The sequence below is a fragment of the Schistocerca gregaria genome, chromosome 3 (assembly GCF_023897955.1).
Source record: "Schistocerca gregaria isolate iqSchGreg1 chromosome 3, iqSchGreg1.2, whole genome shotgun sequence".
Taxonomy (NCBI): Eukaryota; Metazoa; Arthropoda; class Insecta; order Orthoptera; family Acrididae; genus Schistocerca; species Schistocerca gregaria.
In genome coordinates, this window is record NC_064922.1 from 346,459,120 (window position 1) to 346,476,028 (window position 16,909).

The 16,909-nt window shown below is 41.0% G+C and overlaps 1 protein-coding gene across 1 annotated transcript in view; it reads right to left on the minus strand.

The window, feature by feature from the left end:
• The window catches only part of LOC126354187 (potassium voltage-gated channel subfamily KQT member 4), a 969,743-nt gene that overhangs the window by 347,861 nt on the left and 604,973 nt on the right, over positions 1 to 16,909 (minus strand). The window contains exon 5 of the mRNA XM_050003638.1: positions 5,819 to 5,947. Coding sequence (XP_049859595.1) covers positions 5,819 to 5,947 — 129 coding nt within the window. The remainder of the gene's footprint in view (positions 1 to 5,818; positions 5,948 to 16,909) is intronic.

Consider the following 16,909-nt stretch of genomic DNA (forward strand, 5'->3'; position numbering starts at 1 on the left):
GCACAACACTGACGAACGAGATACCACTCTTTAATAATTCTGGAGCGAACAGGTTAGAATATTATCAATACTCCGCAGTAAAACCAGTGTTAAATGCATTTACAAGGTACACACTTATCCATTACGAATGACAGTTTATTTTTTTAACGGATCCATAATGGTTGCACAAATATACTGTAGTGGAATTCAGTATAAAGGCAGGGCTGCAAGAAAGTAATACTCCAGTGTCTGAAGTGTACATGTATCAAATTCACTATGAAAGCAGTAGATACACAGAAGACATAAACAATCACGACGGAATTACAAAGTTTTTTTCATAACACGTGTAAAAAAATATGGTATTTGCATTTCCTGGTTACAAATTGGCACAAATGCACTCACTGTCCCGTTGTGTTATTGCACTGTTGGTACTTTGTCCAACATCCGTTTTTCCAATTTATCTCCTAAATTCTCTTCGGTGTCGATTCTGTTAGTGTTTGTAGTACTTGCAGTGAAATTGTCGCCCTTCTTCTCGCAACGCTCTTTCCAGGTCACATACGGCCTCAAATTACCTTCCTTTGCGATAAACGCGCCTTGAAAGTATTCCCCAATTGTTTTCAACGCGGTTCAGATTCGGGCTACGTGCAGGCCAGGGCAAGTCATCGATATCTTGATCTTCAAACCGTTTTTTGATTCTAGCAAAGCCATACGTAGTTGCATTATCTCGTTGAAACATTAGACTTTCGTCCCCTAGGTCCTCATACGTTCTAATCAGGTCTGCTTTTAACCCCTCAGCGTACATTTTAGAGTTCATTCTACTATTCAGCCAAGAAATGCGTGGTTTACCTTCAGTGCAGAAGGCTCCCCAAATCATAAGACCTCCACCCCCAAATATCTCCTGATTCTTACCTGCTGCTCTGTTCTCAGATTATGCTAATAATACTGAAATACATCCTGCCCATCTAAATTAAACTTCTTCTCATCACTGGAGATCACATTATCCCAGTATATAGTTCATAACAGCGAGCTCAAGACTAACTTGTTTATTTTTGGGTGTTAACGAGGTTTCCCGCAGTCGTTTCTTGAATGCAAGATGTTTGTCATGTGGCAAAATTTATCGTACATATCTGGCAGTTACTGACAACTGTAAATTATCAATCAGTTGAGAAGAATAATGGTTTGTGGCCCTTGCTTAGAGCAAAAGTAACCCTTTTTATGCCACAGATATTTCTACTTTGTCCATATCTTCCTTTATCGTGGGTCAAATCTATTGAAATTATCAATCACTGTATTTGAACTGTTCATCATTTTGGCAATTTGACGATTAGAGTGTCCCATTTCCTTGTGTGTACCGATTACTGCTTTTCCATCACATGGAAACATTTTTCCGCGTAGCATTGTCACAATGGTGGTTTATGTACACAACATCCACTGTCACTAATGTCGTCTGTTTCCTATTTGCCGTCAAGGAACGTACGCGTACACTAACACCACACAGAACCGACTGTCTTTATATCGTGTCCCATCGTCTACCACGTGAATCGTTGACGTCTTGTTACATACTGTACTGCTGAGAACAAACGCGGTACCATTTGACTGCATTTGTCGGCATGCCGGATTTCATACTGTTGCATATACATTTGTCACCACTATTCCAAGCGACAATGTTAATATTCCTGGAAGTATCCATGCCTTTATACAGATTTCCACTACTGTACACTTGTTTGTTATACGTGTATGAATAAGAGTCTGTATTTTGTATTTCGGTTTATAAAATCTTAATTTCCCAAACATATTTAAGAGTTACAGCTTCATCATAAGAGTCTACAAAATTCCCGATAAGATGACGTAAACCTCAAATTGGTCTTGGAAAACCTGCTGATGACGCTTATGTTTCGGAATATGTATCGGGAAAAAAAATATAAAAAACCGAAAGTCGAAGGAGTTTTATTCAGGAAACGTATAGGCCATTCATTCATTGCGACAAGTGTTCAACACGATGTCGACAAAAAGGATGTTCGAAAACAGGTTAAAATAAAAGTGTTGCTAAATTGTTAGAAAATTAACCAGGTCAATATTTTAACTGTATCTTGGATGCGCCGTCTTTGACGCAATAATAACCGATAGAGCCTACATTATTTAGTGATTATCATTGTTTGCCACCAACTCAAATAAGAAAGCTTTCTTGTTTCGGGTTGCGTTAACTTCACTGAAGCGTAGCAGTCACAGAGTCCAAGGAACGGGATATACAGTTTAGGACTGATCACGGTATCTTCTCTGTGAGATCCAATAACCACCGGAGGCTTATAGGCCAAGTCAAACAAAACACGGGAAATTTCAAAAGCCGTTAACAACATTAAATCAGATTCGACTGTGCATGTTTCAGTACAACGAATGGAAACAGTAAGGTGGTTTTAGTGTGAAGTATCGTGAAGTCAGTTCATAGGCATCACGAGAGGCAAAGATTATGTACATTCTGTGGATGACAGTAACGTTCATACAAAGTTTCGTTCACTCAAAGTGATGTAACAATGTAAATCACACGAAAATTGTCAATATTATTTTTTGTGAATAAGTGGCGTAAAACTTCTCGATATAATGCTCACAATGCTTAAAGTAAGTTGTCCAGAGTGTACGAATTGTCTGAACGCCCGCAGAAAAGAATTCGCTTGGAAGTCTGTACAACCATCTGTGCACCGTGTCGCATGCCTTGACCCGCGAAAGAAAATTCTTAGTTCTTTCAGTGGTCCAAACACTAGTAAATCATTCGTGAAGTATCTGGTCAATATCTTCGATACGGTGAATCTTGAAAAACCAAACACTTTGCCACCACGGTTACGGAAGTACCAAAAATTTTCCCCCCGTTCGAATTCACTCAGTTCCGACATTCTGCATTTACGACCATGCAGAACACTCTTCTGACCACGACTAACATCCGGAGCTTATCGAGGAGACTGCACAGGTGGTGTTCGTGGTCAAATACAACAGCGTAAGCTGCAGACTTGGCTAGCATCTGACCGTCTGTTGAAGCACGAATTTCTCGCGGTGTTCCCACATTTTGTCCAACACCTGTATATGTATTAGGTGCAGCTGAGGATGGAGATGCTAGCCCCGAAATTGATCGCGATAAAATAAAAAGGAACTCAAAACTGTGTTTAAAGTCATAGGCAAATTTATTCGTAATCTAAAATTATCATACGATTACGTTCCAGCATTCCATCCATGATGAAAAGTTTAAATATATGTAGGACTGAGAATATCCCATACTCCCATAAAATTTACATTTTCATGTGTTACTGTCGTTCATCACTGTTTCCCTCACCGAAAGAAAACAACGACATACACTATACAAAAGTATGTACACCTACATCATGGTCTCTATTTCCACAGGACTCGTGCCAGGTGCACTGAGGTGAAAAAAGTCATAGGTCACCTCCAGATGTCGTGTCTGACCTTTTGCCTGGCGTACTGCAGCAGCTCGACGTGGCATGGCCTCAACCAGTCGTTGGAAGTCCCCTGGAGAAATGTTGAGCCATGCTGCCTCTATAGCCGTCCGTAGTTGCGGAAGTGTTGCCGGTGTAGGATTTTGTGGACGAACTGACCTCTCGATTATGTTCCATAAATGTTCGATGGGATTCATGCTGGGTGATCTGGGTTGCCAATCATTCGCTCGAATTGGGTTTTTGAAATCAAGGGAGAACAGCTGTGGCCCTCTTGACATGACACATTGTCGTCACGAGGTCACGAGCTCAGGAGAGGCGCTTCAGGCGATGTCGTGCAGTTAGTCAAGGCAACTGCGTAGGTCGTCTGCTGCCATAGCCCATTAACGCCAAGTTTCGCCGTACTGTCCGGACGGATACGTTCGTCGTACGTCCGCAGTTCGTTTCTGTGGTTATTTAAAGTAATTTTGCTTGTCTGTTAGCATTAACAATCCTACGCAAACACCGCTGCTCTTGATCGTTAAGTGAACACCGTCGGCCACTGCGTTGTCCGTGGTGAAATGTAATGCCTGATATATGGTATTCTCGACACACACTCCTGAAACTGTAAATGTCGGAATACTGAATTCCCTGAAGATTCCTGGAACGGCATTTCCAATGCGTCTAGCTCCAACTACCATTCCGCATTCAGTGTCTTAATTCCCGTCGTGCGGCCATAATCACGTCGGAAACCTTTTCACATGAATTACCTGAGTAAAAATGATAGTTCCGCCAGTGCACTGCCCTCTTATAAGTTGTATACGCGATAGTACCGTCGCCTATACATGTGCATATCGCTATCCTATGATATTTGTTATCTCAGTGCATATTTGGTCCTATAATTATGGGACTCACAAGTCTCGTCCAGGGAAACCATAGGTCTGTTTTCCTCAATATGCATTAAATGAACAGTCCGCAACAGTGTAGCTTTCGAGGCGACAATAGTCCGTTATTCCACAAGAAATTTGCCTCAGCCGTCACATTTTGTGAACCTAAAACCGAAATCCAATTTATTAGTCAGTGGTTTAGCAGATTGGTATCAGATGTAGTCCTACGTGAGATTAAGTCTAACTATAGGCAGTACATATACTGACGTTTGTACCTACTTTCGTGTAAAAGACTCGTTAAAGAATTACTTGTATAGGAGGACACCATCGCATCTCCAGTAACAATTATTTGTTGTTCCTGTGTCGCTTGAGCATTACGCAAATGTTATTTTTGGACAAGTCGATGTACCATTTTGTTGGGATATCAATGTATGTTACTAGCGTAACGAATTTACCTGTTCGGTAGACGACATGTGATAATTTGATAGTTGGACCTCAGTATTCTCCTTACGTAATAGCAAGGGTAATTTCTAAAAAGTTTGAAACAAAGAATATAGTCAATTTATTGATCTCTCTTGTGATGGTGACTAACATATTTACCGAAAGTTATCGTCGAATGCATACTTTTGCAAAGGAATCCTTTTTACACCACTCACTAATGATTTCACTAGTATGTTCAATTGGTTGGTTGCACAACGCAGCAGTTGCACTTCTGTATTGTTTGTGCAACGAGAATAACGACGTTTGAAATCACGGAAGGTCCTTTTGACAACCTGAAGAAAGACGTACAGGCGTTGTGTGTGAACCTTGTATGAGACGATCTGTTAAGCTAAAGCCCTTTGGAGACCAACCGAATTGGAAATGTATATCGGTAGGATTTTCATCTTTTTATTTCATTACTGATAACCTTCATTTTATTGTAGAAGTTAGACCTGGCAGACAATAGGCTAAAGGTTTCACAGCTGTTTCATAACGCTAGAACAATAAAATAATGGAACATTAATAAGTAAAAACAAAATTGTTTAGAGACAGACAAAAATGGTTCATATGGCTCTGAGCACTATGGGACTTAACATCTTAGGTTATCAGTCCCCTAGAACTTAGAACTACTTAAACCTCACTAACCTAAGGACATCACACATCACCCAGCCATCACGAGGCAGAGAAAATCGCTGATCCCGCCGGGAATCGAACCCGGGAACCAGGGCGTGGGAAGCGAGAACGATACCGCACGACCACGAGATGCGGGAAGAGACAGACAGAACGTATTATTGAGATCATCGTTTCACTTGAGGTAATGAGAACTAGAGGAAACCAAATGTTTTAGAAAAGTATACAAGGAGTAGTTACAATGAGACTAAAATCGTGGCTGTAAACAGAGGATAAAACATGAAGTTTCTGCCAGTCTAGGATAAGGTTACCTGTTGTAGAATAGAACTGGACTGACAGTGAAAAAAAATTCACATAACGCACTAGAGTTATTTTGTTTTTTCTTCCTAAATGGCATTGTGTTGTTGTTCTGCGATTACTCACCACCCCCCACCAGAGGGCATCTGCGAAGTTGGAGAAGCTCGTGGGGTTGGCGTCCTTCTCGGCGAGGTACACGAGGAACGAAGCGAATATTAGACCCAGGAAACCGATGTAGAGAGTCGTTATCAGCTCCTGTAACAGAGGTAATCATTCATCAAGATCTGTGTGGCGACTGCTGTAGCTTTTCATGTAAGAACTACCTCACTTGAAATATTCAAAAAATGGTTCAAATGGCTCTGAGCACTATGGGACTTAACATCTACTTAAACCTAACTAACCTAAGGACATCACACACATCCATGCCCGAGGCAGGATTCGATCCTGCGACCGTAGCAGTCGCGCGGTTCCGGACTGAGCGCCTAGAACCGCTAGACCACCGGGGCCGGCTTTGAAATATTACGCCGAAGCAAGGAAATTATGTCCTGTTATCTTCCCATTAAACACTTACTTACGTTTGACCCTTCAATGAATAAATCACTAATATTAATACAAGATACCAAGTAACTTAGTCATAACACGTATTGTTGATATTATTGTTAGTTTGCGCAAAAGTTCGTAGCGTTATTCTATATTTTTAATAAACACAGCAGATACACATATCAGAAATTTTAGACATCAATAATATATTCTCCTCCACTGTTTAGAACCGTCTGCCAACGCTGGAGTAACTATTCGAGTACGCGACTGTAGAAATCATGTGGTTTTGAGGCGAAGAACTCGTCGAGCCATGTTCGAAGAGCATTTTCATCTGAGAAGGAAGTTCCTTGAAGGTTGTTCGATAGGGAGCGGAAGATGTGAAAATTTGAGGGCGCTAGATAAGGTGAATAAGGTGGGTGCCGAATCACTTCTCAACCTAAATACTGTAAAGCGCTTTTTGTCATTTTAGCAGAATGCTGGCAGGCGTTATCGTGGAGTAGCATCAGTTCACGCAGTTTTCTTGGGCGTTGTTTTTGGACTGTGTCTGCAAGACGTCTCAGTTGTTGAACATAAATGTCAGCGGTCATATGGTTGTATCACGGGGAAGCAATTCGTAGTACACCACACCGTCGTTAACCCCTCAGATGCTTAACATTATCTTCGGTGAATGCGTGCCTGTCTTTGTGCGAGAAGTTGCTGCTTTGCCAGGGCTCAACCATCCTTTCTTTTTCTCATATTAGTATAAAGACACCGTTTATCGGCACCAGTAACGATACAGGATAGGAGTGGTCCGTGTTGTTCACGAGCCAATTGATGAGAAACAAGCGGAGATGCACACATGGCCATTTGCTAAATTTTGTTATTTTGGCCTACCGCATGCGTTATCCAAACGCCTGATTTTTGAATTTTCCCCATTGTAAGCAAATTTCGCACAATGGTGGAATGATCACAGTTCATCACTTCCGCCAGTTCTCGAGTAAACTGTCGTGGACCATTGTCGATTAATGGGTTGAAACGATCTTCATCAAACCCCGAAGGTCTTCTCGAACGTTGAGAGATACTAATACCAAAACGGTCCTCCTTAAAACGAGAAAATTAAATCTGAAAAGTTCCGATTTATCCACTTGCCACTCCATTTTATAGCGTCCACACCTCCACCTTCTATCTCAAAATGACAACATATAAACTCAAACAGCAACAGTGAACTACAAGTACAGAATGACAGTCGATACGTAAGCCTGTAGCAACCGGAATAGAAAAAAAACGCTATGAACTGATCCACCAATCTAATGTTTACGTATGGAGTCTCCTGGATCAAACAGTGCTCTTACATTCGCTACCCCGTCGTTCATTCTGTCTCCGTGGGTTCTTTGTCCTACTGCCCAGTTCGTTCATGGTCTCTTTGGAATCTCATTCTCTGGCTGTACTACTCAACGGTTTACCTTTTGATTGAACAGAGTCCTGTCTTCTACTTCCACATCTTCTATCTGGGATTTCTCGTGGTCCTTTATAACGTGTTTGATCCAAAGCGTATTATTTAATTTCCCTATACATTTCACAATATTGTTTGTAAGCGTAAGGCTGGGCGTTTATAAACACATCCATAAAATTTTAAACTTCGGTCTCTAATATCTGTTGTCAGGTTAAATATTGTTCTGTGTCTCTATGGGAACTCAGTCTGTATCCGTCTTTCGCTTTCTCTGAGCCAAGAATTCTCCTAAGAATCTTGTTTTTTCGTCAGGATGTCTTCGATATCGCCTTTTCTGTTGAGAACTGGAGACCTGACGTTTCGATCGGGTACAGAGCTTCATATTTGAACACCGTGACTCCATTTCTAACTTCTGAATGTCTGGACATGCAGTGTTTTTTTTTTTAAGATGTCATACATTCTCCCGTACGCTCTTTTGTGTTTTTGTACTCCAATCCTCTCTGCTTGATTTTCTAACCCTGTTGGATGAATGACCTCACCTACATACTGCAAGCATCTGACTCTTTTTAATTTGCCTATGTTACCTGTTTAATTTGTAAATGTTAAATTTATTGCAGAGGGACTCGGTTTCTTCTAAAGAGATTTGTATGCCAGCTTATTCAGCGCTTTCTTTGATGACTTCTGTATGTTATGTCGCTATGAGTCCGCTTGCACTGTGGAATCATCTCCGAATGTTAAACGGTGGATCTTCGTGTTATCATTTGTTCAATCAAATTGAATGGCTTCCAGAGATTTTAGCTGTTTTTCCCATTTCTTAGTGACATTACCTAGGATGAGATCGAAGAGGAGTTGTTCTCCTTATAGATACGTTGAACAACCAACTGTGTGCCAGTGACATTCGTTACAGCGCACTGGTGTTGTCAACAACCATTCGATATCGATTCAGGAATGGAGGGTTCTTCTAGACTCATACATGCATTGCAGTTTTCAGCTATACTCACCCATGCCACTTCAGGATGTTTTTAAAATCATTCAGCCAGCTGCCATTAGGTCGTAAGCTCCGCCTTTTCTTGTATCTAGCAACCCAGCAGACAACTTTCTTAATCCATCAGCCATACTTTCGCCCACTACTTCATTTTCATTACAATTGCGTCTTCCACTACATTATGTTCCCCGAGCCATTTGTTTCTCTTCTTTCCGCTCCTAGCAACTCTCAATATGCGTCTCCCTATACTGCACTCTTAAACTATGGATGTTTGAATGGTTTTTCGTATTACAAGTCTCTGTCTCAATGCTGTAAGTCAAAGCTGAAAATGCACACTGATTCTGTGTGCTTGGTGATAATCTGAGAGAAAATGTTGCACATTACGGAGCAGCGGCTGATACATCTGAAGTTTCTCAAGTCCGGTCTATCTTTTTTCTTGCCAAGTCAAAAAATTACAATATTGCTCCACTCACTCTTTGTGCATTTCAATGTCTGTGCAATTTTTAAAATCTGGCGTTACGTATAGTTCCATCTACCCAATATATGTTTCTGTTTTGTTCCCTTCATGCCTTTTGCTTTTCAGTTTTGCCACGTCCAAAACTTTAATTGTCTCTTCTCACATCGTCTCGAAGACCATCAGTAATAGTTTTGTGTAATCAATGTATTATACCATATTTCTGTTATCGGAGTTTAATGTAATCTGTTATATCAGCCTCGTCTGCAGTAAATTCTCACAATGTAAATTTCCAACTTCCTGCTAGATGTTGGTGTTTGTTCTTAGCTATGTGTGTGTACCACCGAACCCGGCACTGCTTCGCGATTGCTAATTTTGCATGAGTATTGGATTTACATCCCAAACTCCTACCCCCCCCCCCCCCCCCCCCCGCCTCCCTCCCACCCCAACACCCAGCTAACTGTTCATCTCCTCTTTTCCCTCCCTTTGACTATCTTCTCCTCCTTCCACTCCTCTCTCTGTGCCTCACCTCTTTTCTTTCTCTCTCTCCATATCTTCCTCCTCCCTCCCTCCCTCTCTCTTTGTCTCTCTCTCTCTCTCTCTCTCTCTCTCTCTCTGCCCATTTCCTCCCTCCCCCTCCCCATCGCTGTAATTCTCCTCTTCCACTTCTCTCCATCCTGAGCCTTGTTTATTGTTATTGCGAACGAAACGACGATTGTGAAGTGAAGTCGTTTAAAATGAATGGATAAATTGGTTGGATCATTGGTATATAGGGTTGGAGAGACCTGCCCGCTGCAGAATTTATGAGGATGGTAGCTTCAATGACAGTATTTCGTATGGCTTTAATATGCGAATGGGCATGATTAAAAAGTGTAGGATAATTCGGATTCCATAGCAGTATTGTAATCATAAGTCAGTAAGCCCCATATACACTTTCCTGTCCGTAAAACCGACAGCAAGGAAGAAACGAAACAGGACGTTGTTTTGTATACAATTTTTGTTTAAAATTTTATACTGGGAAAAAGAAAATGTATATGACAGAAACAATATGCCTAACGTTATAAATACCCTACTATAGAAGTTAAAAACAGAATACGAGAAAGAAAATGGAAGCGCACATTACCATAGTACAGCACACGACAACAAAGCAGGGCATTTTCTTCGTCGCAGTCGGGTTTAACAGAAAGCCTCTATTTTATGCTTTAAAATACTGAGCTTGTCGGTGACAGAGGCAATCCATAACGTACGTACGTACAGGAGTGCGGATTTATTCTTGCGTTATAAAAGGATTTTCATTATAGTTTCTCGATTTATTTACTTGTCGCGTTGATGCGATCACGATAATCTGCGACTAAACTTAAAATATGTAGATTTACTCTTGTGTTTCACGATAATTTCTACTGGCCCTCGCCCCTTAACCTACTTCACCCCCGCTGCCTTCAATATTTCACCTTTCAAAGCAACATATTCTTCCACTGTTTTCTAAATTCCTACCTTTTCGCAGTTTCTTCAGTGTTAACGGACACTTCATAAGCAACTCAAGATATACTGAATTTAATTGATGAAAGGAAAATATATAAAAATGCAATACATTAAGCAACCGAAAAATTCTAAAAAATGACATTGGCAAGAAGTGAAAAGTAGCATAACAGGAATGGCTAGAGGACAAGTGTATGGATTTAGAAGTACATGTCACTAGGGGAAAGCTAGATGCCGCCTACAGGAAAATTAAGGAGACATTTGCAGAAAAGAGAACCACCTGTATGAATATCAAGGGCGACGATGGAAAACCAGTCATAAGCAAAAAATGTGGAAGGCGAATATAGAGGATCTATACAAGGGAGGTGTACTTGAGAGCACTAAAAGACCTTAGTCGAAACAAGGCCCTGGGAGTAGATAACATTCCATTTGAACTATTGGCGGCCTTGGGAGAGCCAGCCCTGACAAAACTCTACCATCTGGTGAACTAGATGTATGAGAGAGGCGAAATACCCTCAGACTTCAAGGAGAATATAATAATTCCAATCCCAAAGCAAGCAAGTGTTGACAGATGTGAAAATTACCGAACTACCAGTTTAACAAGTCAGGGCTGCAAAATACTAACACGAATTATGTACAGACGAATGAAAAAACTAGTAGAGGCCAACCTCGGGGAATATCAGTTTGGATTCCGCAGAAATGTTGGAACACGTGAGGCAATACTAACCCTACGATTTATCTTAGAAGATAGGTTAAGGAAAGGGAAACCTACGTCTCTAGAATTTGTAGACTTTGAGAAAGCTTTTGACAATGTTGAGTGGAATATTCTCTTTCAAATTCTGACGGTGGCAGGGGTCAAATACAGGGGGCGAAAGGCTATTTACAATTTGTACAGAAACCAGATGGCAGTTATAAGATTCGAGGGGCATGAAAGGGAAGCAGTGGTTGGGAAGGGAGTGAGACAGGGTTGTAGCCTCTCCCCGATGTTATACAATCTGTATATTTAGCAAGCAGTAAAGGGAACAAAAGAAAAATTCGGAGTAGGAATTAAAATGCATGGAGAAGAAATAAAAGCTTTGAGGTTCGCCGATGACATTGTAATTCTGTCAGAGACTGCAAAGGACCTGGAAGAGCAGTTGAACCGTGTGGACAGTGTCTTGAAAGGAGGATATAAGATGAACATCAACAAAATCAAAACGAGGATAATGGAATGTAGTCGAATTAAGTCGTGTGATGCTCAGTGAATTAGGTTAGGAAATGATACGCTTAAAATAGTAAAGGAGTTTTGCTATTTGGGGAGCAAAATAACTAATGATGGTCGAAGTACAGAGGATATAAAGTGTAGTCTGGCAATGGCAAGGAAAGCGTTAACATCGAGTATAGATTTAAGTGTGAGGAAGTCATTTCTGAAAGTATTAGTATGGAGTGTAGCCATGTGTGGAAGTAAACCATGAACGATAAAAAGGTTCAGACAAGAAGAGAATAGAAGCTTTTGAAATGTGGTGCTACAAAAGAATGTAGAAGACTACATGGATAAATCACGTAACTAATGAGGAGGTACTGAACAGAACTGAAGAGAAAAGAAATTTCTAGCACAACCGGACTAGAAAAATGGATCTGTTGGTAGCACACATTTTGAGACATGTAGGTTACACCAATTTAGTACTGAAGGGAAGTGGGGGGGGGGGGGGGGTAAAAATCGTAGAGGGAGACCAAGAGATGAGTAAAGTAAGCAGTTTGAAAAGGATATAGGTTGCGTTGCAGTAGTTACTCGGAGATGAAGAGGCTTGTGCAAGATAGGGTAGCATGCAGAGATACATCAGTCCAGTCTTTGGACAACATAGATTTACTCGTAATATTATTGAAGTAGTACCATCATTTCTTGTTAAGTCATGATGGCTCATCGTAAATGAAGTCGCATAGGTTAACACATTGCTTTACTGATACAAATCTAAAATGTCAAATGTGGTACCATATGCAATTATATTTAAGCTGAGTCATCATGACTTGTATATAATTGCGCTTAAGATATCTACACAGTAGCCAATCGATCTGCAATAAACAGCTTAACAATTTACGACCGATGCTGCCCTTCCTCCTATCTTGGATCTCATTAATTAGGAGCATGTTGTTCTTGATGGGAAGAAAACTGAAAAAAAATCTTAGTTTTTAACACCTCGTCTACAGAATGGAAAAACAAATAAGCTACAAAACATGTTCCACATATACTGACACAGTGATAGCTGTGTTCGTCCTAAAACCATACAACCGTTGACGAAAAAACTGGGCTGGGTAGCAATTTTGATCAGCCGCCAGCAAATACCACAGCGAGATAAAAAAAGAGGACGAGACAGATATTTGCGAATTCGGCATACCATCCGAGCAAGCGCACACTGGGAAACTGCGCCCGTGACTCTGTCGATATGTTCCACATCAGGGAGCGTGATTGACAGCAGATGAATTTTCAGAGATTGCTATTCGGCTCGTGTTGATCTCTCGGACATCATTAATTATATTTATTTAGTTAAAGTTTGACAAAATCAAAGTGTAAGTCGCTACTAAGTAGCAGATTTCGTCATCTTTTTCTTCAGCTCATTGTATTTAAGAGGCCGGTCTTTGTAGCTGGCACGACAATTGTGGTTTACATTATGACACTGAAAACGTTTAAGCTCTGACGGCATACAGACTTTCCGTAACCACAATGTAGCTGTGTTGGGTACAGGGATATGAAGTACAGGTTCTAGTGACAAGCTTATGAGCTATTGACTTAGGTTAAATGTCCCAGTCTTTATATGATATAGTGTTAATTTCGTGATTTATTTACGCTAGCTCCTCCATTTTCACACTCATCCATCAAATCGCAGACTGACCGAAACAATTAAAAATCAAACATTATCTATACGATGCATGTGAATGTCTGCTTTCTCATCGGTCGAAGCGCTAGAGTCGCTCCACCTGTCAAACGGTAACAAGTTTCGCACCAGACTGCGTCATAACCGTAAGTATTAGGCTGTTGTATTGCTGTCATCAGACAAAGATGACGGAGGACATCGAAAAACTCAAAAGAATGGCAGCTCTTTTCATGTTATCGCGAAATTGAGGAGAGTGTGTCACGAATATGATAAGCAATTGAGGGTGGAAATAATGAAAACAAATGCGTTTCTTGCTGCGGCGAGACCTTTCCACGAAATATCAAAATGGCTCTGAGCACTATGGGACTCAACTGCTGAGGTTATAAGTCTCCTAGAACTTAGAACTACTTAAACCTAACTAACCTAAAGACAACACACACATCCACGCCCGAGGCAGGATTCGAACCTGTGACCGTAGCGGTCGCGCGGTTCCAGACTGTAGCGCCAGAACCGCTCGGCCACCAACGGCCGGCACGAAATATCAGTTACCAACTTTTTTCTCTGAATCCGAAAATATTTTACTGTCGCCAGCCTGCATAGGGAGAAAAGGTTATCGTAATAATATAAGAGAAATCAGAGCTCCTACTGATAGACGGAAATGTTCAATTTTCCCATGCGCTGTTACGGAGTGGAACTGTAGAGAGATTAGTCTGAAGGTGGTTCGAGGAACACTGTACCAGGCACTTAAGTGTGAACTGCGGAGCAGTCATGTAGATGTAGACGTGTAGATAATGTAGAGATAAGGATTTCGGATTCCCAGTTTATTGCACGAAGGAATGCAATCAGACAAAAGACTTTCGTAGAAAATTGCCATAGAACTGTGCCGCAGGTGGTGGTGTAAAATCTTGATATTAAGCACATTAAGTTGTATATTACAAGGTATCTCTCCAGAGAGTCGTCAGGTACATTTTATCAAAGCCTTTTCGATTTTATGGGTATTTGGCAGATATTTGCAATTTTGTTGTAGCATTGTACTGACGGAATGAAATGCTCAGCAGGTGTTGCGAGCGACGTCTAATATCAGCGGAATACGCAGAATTATTTGATGTTAGTAACAGAACGTTTTCTTTGATTTGGAATTTAATGTGCTCATTTAATAGAACGACGAAAAATCATTCTAGCGTAGAAGTGCAGCCCTTCCGAAATTTGCTGCAGATTTCAATGCTGGGCTATCAAAAACTGCCAGCGTGCGAACCATTCAATGCAACATCATCGATATGGGCTTTTGGAGCCGAAGGGACGCTCGTGTACCCTTGATGCTGCACGACACAAAGTTTTGCACCTCGCTTGGGACCGTAAACACCGACATTGGACTGTTAATGTCTGGAAACATGTTGCCCGGTCGGACGAGTCTCGTTTCAAATTGTATAGAGATGATGGACGTATACGGTTATGGAGACAACCTCATGAATCCATGGACCTTGCATGTCATCAAGTAACTGTTCAAGCTAATGGAGGCTCTGTAATGGCGTGGGGCACGTGCACTCGTGAGTGATACAGGACCCTTGAAGCGTCTAGATACGACTCTGACAGGTGACACGTAGGTAAGCATCATGCCGAGCGGTTCTAGGCGCTACAGTCTGGATACGCGGGACCACTACGGTCGCAGGTTCGAAACCTGCCTCGGGCATGGATGTGTGTGCTGTCCTTAGGTTGGTTAGTTTTTGGTAGTTCTAAGTTCTAGGGGACTGATGACCTCAGAAGTTAAGCCCCATAGTGCTCAGAGCCATTTGAACTACCTGCATCCATTCATGTGTACTGTGCATTCCAACGGACTTGGCACGCAGGACAATGCGACTGCACACACGACCAGAATTGCTACAGAGTGGCTTCAGGAAAACTATTCTGAGTTAACACTCTTCCGCTGGCCACTCTGTGACAGTGTATGGGCTTAGTGAAGTCTGACAAAGGAAACTCTGCGGTCATTGTGCGTGAAACATAATACACTGAGAAAAACGTAGAATTTTTCCACACTAGCAACTTTACAGAACTACACTCAGACCCGACAGCAAAAATTCCAAAAAATACTTAACAGCTGCAAATTCCTCTTAAATAAATATGAAATTAGAGACTGAATAACCATGAACCCAACTGCAGTGTCACTTCGGTCACAGAGAATCCTGTCCCATTCATCCAATGAACAGCCAAGAGCACTGTATAAGCAGAAAAGTTCAGGATCTTTTTACCACTTACTACGTGTTTGAAACCACTTATACAGTCGAAAACACAGCTGACCTCATAGAACATATCGAAGACATCCACATATCACTGACAGCTAGATTTGCCTCATTACATATTGTCAAAAGTTATACTAATACCCGATTAGATGAAACTAATAACATAATGAAAAATAACCTCCTAAAAGCTCAACCTACCTGAACTATAGGATTTATCAGAGTTCCTCTCACTCGTATTTATCCTCGCAGTTGTATACTTCATATTTATTTAATTTTAGTAATAAAGTCTATAAACGAAATGATGGAATGGCGTTGGGGACCAGTCTTGCTGGATTGCTAGCTGATATTTACATTAACCATGTACAGCAAAAATTCTTCTCGTCCAGAAAGTAAATAAGCAGTAAAATTATTTACTATAAGAGATACGTAAAACAGCGCAGCATTTTGACACATATTTTGTAAGCGAACAGCCATGGATATTACCATCAGTAAAACATCCTGCCTCCTGAACCAGGATAAGATGGCTAACTTGTGGTCAGTGCATCTTTGTATTCATAAAATCCCCCTAAGACAGAGTGAGGAGCAAAAGAAAATTAGTACAATTAAATCAGTAGCCTGTAATAATGGGGCCGGCCGAAGTGACCGAACGGTTCTAAGCGCTACAGTTTGGAAACGCGCTACCGCTACGGTTGCAGGTTCGAATCCTGCCTCAGGCATGGATGTGTGTGATGTCCTTAGGTTAGTTAGGTTTAAGTAGTTCTAAGTTCTAGGAGACTCATGACCACAGCAGTTAAGTCCCATAGTACTCAGAGCCATTTGAACCATTTTTGTAATAATGGATATGATGTTTCCATAATGGATAAGCTCTCCCAGAAGATAAAATAAAGAATTGCTGACAATAAATCTCTGCAACTGACATCTACAACAATTGTGAAAGACACAAAATCAACAAAATATGCTGTCATATCACATGTAGACCCATTTTCATATAACATTTCGAACCTATTCAAAAAGAAGATCTTTAAAATCACCTTTACAACTAATAATAAACTTCAACAGAGGGATGTACTCAAACGTTCACCCATCAGTATCTCCCCAACAAGATCAGGAATCTATATACTGAACTGTAATAACTGTCCAAAATTCTACACAGGGTTAGTAGATAGAACATTTAACACAAGGTTTAAGGAACACCTGGTTGCCCTACGACAAAACAACTTAAGCAAATTAGTGTTTGCGAT